A 6000-nucleotide genomic window follows, 5' to 3' on the forward strand; every position below is an offset into this window, starting at 1 on the left:
CAATATTTTTAAACATTAATTCATCCTGCTGTGTTTATGCACTGGATTAATTCATACTGTCTAATGTGGAACACTCACCATTAATGTGTATTAATGTACACAGTATGTGCAGATGTAGTCTTCCATATTCCTGAGAAAAATAAGTATATACTATACTGCATCTGTATATGATAGCATATAAAACAATATTATGGAGTATTAAACAATTTAGTAAAAAAACATTAAGCATGTGTATAGAAATGCATTTATATGTGAGGTTTACATGCAATGCAGTTTATATTATAAAGTAAAAGTGTAAAATAAAAGTATATATAGTATAAGTATATAATGCAGAATGCAGAAAAAATCCTTAAAAATCCTGCTTTTTAATTCTATATTTAAAAAAACTTATTTCCTGAATTTATTTCACTGCAGCTAAATTAAGTCAAAGTGGAGCTCTGGAGTTAGTCTCTGCATAGGGACTTGTGGCCACCAGGGGGCTCCAGACTAGAGACCTCAGAAGTTGAGGAAAATATGTATTGCAGAGACAAGGTTGTGATTTTGCTGGTATTGGTTTTACCTCCACAGACTCCACTGTTGCGTGTGGAAAAATTATAATAACTGTAAAAAGTAATGCATCATTTTAAAACATTAAGAATGTTTTTTCGAAAAGGCCCCAAAAAAAGCATTGAAGTTAACAACATACATCTTCCTGACAGTAACCGATCTGGTATCACTTCATAATATTGGTACACATGTTGAACTAATGCACGAGAAATACTTGACTCAGGATAATTGAATTAATTTATTCAGGATGTATCATAAGATAATGATTGATTACCTTATAGCTGATTGATGGTACATCCTGCATTAAACCGTATCCATTATTTAAGCATGTGTTTTGAACCCTTATTATAAAGCGTATGTAGTTTGTACTCACTATATTTACTTGCAGCCTATAATCTTCAGCAGAATCCATTTGTCTACTACACTAAACTAAACTAAACTAAACTCATTTTCTTGACAGTATCTCATCTCTTCAGTATAAAGACCAGCTCATTTTGAGTTGTGGAGTTACTTTATATTTATAAAGTTATTGAAGTCTACTGCTGGCTACTTCCTGTATAGCCTTGATGAATGAATGAACTGAGCCTCGGTTCAGTGTCACCCCGAACTGACGCGCATGTATGAGCGTCACTGACGCCCGTGACTGTGGGAGGAGACGCTCACTGGAGCGCAACAGATAAACACACGGACAGTGTTGATGTCGGTGCGGGTAACCTGTCCACCATGAGCCACCGGTACTGTGCGCTCAGCTGCCTCCGCGTCGCGCTCGTCCAGCTGCCCCTGCTGCTGCTTCTCACGCATGGTCCGGGGCGCGTCGCGGAGCTGGCGGTGGCGGCGGAATACTCCTCCAAAACCGACTTGGACTACGAGTTCGGGGACTACAGGGGCAAGTGGTGTATCGACGACCACGGTTTCGTCTACGGCATCGGAGAGGTTTATTACCCGAGCCCCACGGCGTGTCCGTGCACGTGCACCGTGGACGGTCCCGTGTGCGTCCGACCCAAGTGTCCCCGCATCCACCCCCGGTGCACGCGGATCAGATATAAGGCATGCTGTCCAGTGTGCGAGGCTGTGGCCAGGGTCTGTGTCTACGGGGGCAAAGTTTATCGGCTTCTAGAGGAATTCAGGGTGAGAAAGATCCAGTCACCCACCGTCACCCCACACCACCCCCTCCCATTGACAAGTTCACAAAGCTTCAGGTGCAGAGCTGCAGCTGCTCAGTGATCGTGCGTCATTTCAGATTTACGCACATCACCCATCCGTATGTGATTTCCTTGTATTGATTTAACCCTCTGTAGTTACTTAACATTACGTTATTTCTCATTTATTTTGGTTGCATGACATAATATTTTGCACATGTAAACTTTCAGGTGTCTGTTGACACTAAATGTGATTTTCTACTGTATCCATATAAAATTATCATTATGTTCATAAAGACTATGGATATTTGGATATTATCCTTGCTGTATGTACCCTGTTGCCTTTAGGTACCCATCAAATCCAGTGCACACAGCAGAATACACATGGTGCTGCACTGGTGTGTGTCAGTTAGTTTGTGGTTTTGTGTTTTCTTTTATGAAGAAATAGGCTCAGAATATGAAAAATAACTGAAAAAGCAGAAGTCTTAAAGCTACAGAAGCTCTATGAGACAGGGCACAGGATTAGGTGTTAGGATAAAACATCTGTGTCTGCATAATCCAGCCTGTAAATATTCCCCTGCTTGGAAGTTCTCCTGATTTCTTGTCTTACAACTCTCACACCAGTTTTAACCAGGGCTGCGAGAAGATGTTTTAAGTTGGGGTTGCTGTAGTGGGAGGAGCATTTTACCCCAACCCATACAATATGACCCATACAAATACAACATAGGCCCTACAACAATACTACTGCAACACAGACCAAAAAAGCACCATCGGTAACAACAACAGCAGCCAGGTCTATAGACACACTCTTACTGAGCAAATGCTATTGCACAATACTACCATAACATTGCAATGTCCAAAAGTCTATTGCACAAGGCACACAAGAACATATTCAAATGTGCACATTTTTTCAACAAAGGTATATCAGTGTGATGTTAAAAGTAACGGAATATTAAACTGCTCGGCGGCAGCTTGAATGAAATGATTTACCTTGAGCTGCGGGCCAGGTGCTCCAGTAGTTGTAATAATCCATATGTGGCCTTCCGCTAACGTGTTATGGAAATGAAGTCTCTCATAAGGGCATGGATGTCCAATGAGTTCGAACTGTCAGTGTGGACATGCATCAAGGAGAGGTGAGTTTGTCTCTTCTGGGTCTTGGTAGTGCGGAGTCATGTTTTCACGCCATGCAAGGTGGGGCACCAAATCAAGCGGTGTCCCTCTGCTACATTTTCACGCAAGCAAAACACACTACCGGAAGACACTCCGACCACTTCCATCTAGCAAACCAAGTTGGTGTAAATGCACACCTGAAAGTTTCTGTGTCGAAACGTCTGGCCGGGAAACTGAAGTGGGGTGGCTGGAAAGGCTCCTCAAATACCGCCAAGTCAGTCCTAGCTTGACACCTGTTAGCAGCAGGCTCCTCGCTGATAGTCCGGCAGGTGTCTTCGTCTCCAAGGAAAAAATACAACCAAACTAAAACTATGTGGCGCTGTTAGAGCTGCTCTCCTGGGAAGAATCGACTTCATCTCTCTTTAGCTGGTGGTTTACCAAAAAAAAATGCAATACGTTTTTCCTCCGTTTGATTTTACCCTTAGCTATCAGTGCAACAGCAGCAGGTTGTAAACTTTTTATGTACAGTCTATGGTTGTAAACATACAGCTCCTACCATAGAGTTGACATGACCCGTCCTACACTGCCTCTGATTGGCTAATAATCACCAAGTAATTTGATTGGAGAGGCTAATATAGAGTATAACCATAACAGCAGTGGGGCTTTTAACTACGTGTATCACTCCGCTTTACAGGTGTTCTATTAACCGTTAATTGGCGTTACATTAACGGTCGTTATTATCTTAGATTGTAACAAACTTTGCAAAGATTTATATATTTCCAGAAATAACATTTGAATTAAATTATGCGTGGTCATCAGAAGAGGATGAGGGGAAGAAGTCTGGATACTTCAGCGCTCACCTGAGGTAACGTGTAGACGAAGTAGCAAGCTGTGTGCAGGTCAGGTCAATGTGTTGCTAGCAACAGACCAGTCCAGTTGCGGAACTATTTGTGTTGGCGTAGCCACATAAATGATGAAATAAACAAACAAATCACAATCTGTTGTTGCTTATTTAACTACTGTGGTGGCGCTTGTAGAACTGTTGTGTAAAAGCAATATCACACTAGAGGTGGTGGCGTACTGAATATTAGCACGGCTGTGATTGTCTTCGGTACTGCGGCCTCGTATCTATGACCGAATCACAGCCGTGCTGATATTCAGTACGCCACTCCCTCTCGCGTAATATTGCTTTTGTCTTTGCTGGTTGGATTGGTAAGGTTTAGGCATGAGGAGTGAGAATGGTTAGAGACAGCGTAAGAAGTTATTAAGAGTAAAACTGGTCAGCACTATATAAAAAAAAAAAGAAAAAAAAAAGTATGCTCTCGCCACTAGGCGGCCTACTTCCCGCGGCCATGGTTTTGGTTTTAACATAAAAACCTCAACGTTTTATTGTTTTGAGTTTTTTTTTACAGCCACTGTTCTGTTACTTGCCCTGCAAATGGTTAATACAGTTATGGCTCTCAATGCAAAGCTTAAAGCACTACAGAGAAAATAAAATGTAGTGTTCAGTCTCACTGCTCACATCAACACACTTCCCAGCCACAGCAGGCAGCTTTTTAAAGGTTCCATATTTTGCATCTTATTGTGCTTTGATATCCATATGAAGATATATTTGTGATTTTAAGATCCAAAAACTACCTCAATGTAGTTTTACATCCTCTCTCTCAAGCTTCTCTATGGAGCTCTAGTAACAGCAGGTTGGTGAGCTGATTTTGTTGTTTTGCCTCCGCACCAGCGACAGCCAGGGCCGGAGCCATATTGTTTTCGGATTGTCCGTCCGTCTGTCCATCACATTCTCGTGGACACGATATGTCAGTAACACCTTGACTGAACTCTTCAAATTTGGTGCAAACATTCACTTGGACTCAAGGATGAACTGATTAGATTTTGGTGGCTAAAGGTCAAAGGTCAAATATAAGGATCATGACCTCACAAAACATGATTTTTGCCTTGTGAATGCAGTATCTCCATTAGGCCTTCAGGGAATCCCTTCAAATTTTGCACAAATGTCCACTTAGACTTCGATTTAGGATGAACTCATTAGATTTTGGTGGTCAAAGGTCAAAAGTCAAGGTCAGTGTGACCTCACAAAACACTTTTTAGCCATTACTCAAGACTTAACACAGGAATTATGACAAAATTTCACACAAATGGTTAATATTTTATATGACTCTGGATAAACAGGTTGGCGGAGGCATACAACCACGAGGAGGTGATTCTAGTTTTGGTTTGGTGACAAAGATGTTGCTCACATATTGTGTTAAGAATTAATCTGACAATGACAGCCCATCCTGGTAGAGAACATGCAGCCTGCTAAATATGAATGAGAGTTTGTGAGTGAGTTATAAGCCAGGTCTATTAGCTGCTTCAGTCTCATTTGTGCTGTTGTGTCATCATGTCAAGAAACAGGAACTATACTGACCCGAGGGCATGTGCTCAGTGGGCGGACAGATGATCTGTTTTATGTAATGGTGGTGTATTAAAAAAAGTCCATCCAACTAGTCCAATAACACTAGATACAGATAAGCTGCGCCTGTGCATGTGGTATGCAGGTCTAGTCACATCCTTTCTGTACTACCGGTCACACTGAGCTTACCCATCACTTCCCCCATGGTCTCATTCGTCTACTGTAAATACACTATACTGTCATAATTAACTAGACAACACTGACACGTCAAGTAATCTAATGTAAAAGCTTGAAGTCAGTGAAATTCTAATGGTTTGTGTGTTCCAGTTGTCGAGATGTGAGCGATGTCGCTGCGAGGCCAACAGAGAGGTGTACTGCAGCATTTCAGACTGCCCCGCCCCTCACTGCGTCAACCCCACCTACGAACCCAACCACTGCTGCCCGATCTGTAAGACGGGTAAGTCTCAGTCACTGCTTTCTTTCTGTCAGTCAAACACTTTGGTCTGTGACTGGGTATCACTGTCACTAATTTCAGGATGTCCATTATATTTGTTTTTTATGGTCCCTAGAAAACAACTAATAGTTTTTCACCCTTTTTGTGTATGTGTTGTGACTTGTTATTACTATATTCATGGTGTTTGAAAACCAGGAGCCCACTGTACAGTTCTTGTGGAGTCCGACAGCTTCATGGGAACCAACAAATTTAAAAGGCTATTTGAGGGTTAACACTTGGTTTAAGGGTTAGGGTAAGGCATTTAGTTGTGATGGTTAAGTGTTGGGGTAAGGGGCTGGGAAATG

The 6000-nt window shown here is 41.9% G+C and overlaps 1 protein-coding gene across 1 annotated transcript in view; it reads left to right on the forward strand.

The window, feature by feature from the left end:
• The first annotated feature begins 1235 nt into the window (after positions 1-1235).
• LOC111223675 (von Willebrand factor C domain-containing protein 2-like) overlaps positions 1236-6000 on the forward strand; it is a 9523-nt gene continuing 4758 nt past the window's right edge. Inside the window, exons 1-2 of the mRNA XM_022747911.1 lie at positions 1236-1674; positions 5530-5659. Of these exons, the coding sequence (XP_022603632.1) occupies positions 1270-1674; positions 5530-5659 (535 nt within the window). The 5' untranslated portion in view covers positions 1236-1269. The remainder of the gene's footprint in view (positions 1675-5529; positions 5660-6000) is intronic.

Source organism: Seriola dumerili, unplaced genomic scaffold, assembly GCF_002260705.1.
Source record: "Seriola dumerili isolate Sdu_G_001 unplaced genomic scaffold, Sdu_1.0 BDQW01000113.1, whole genome shotgun sequence".
NCBI lineage: Eukaryota > Metazoa > Chordata > Actinopteri > Carangiformes > Carangidae > Seriola > Seriola dumerili.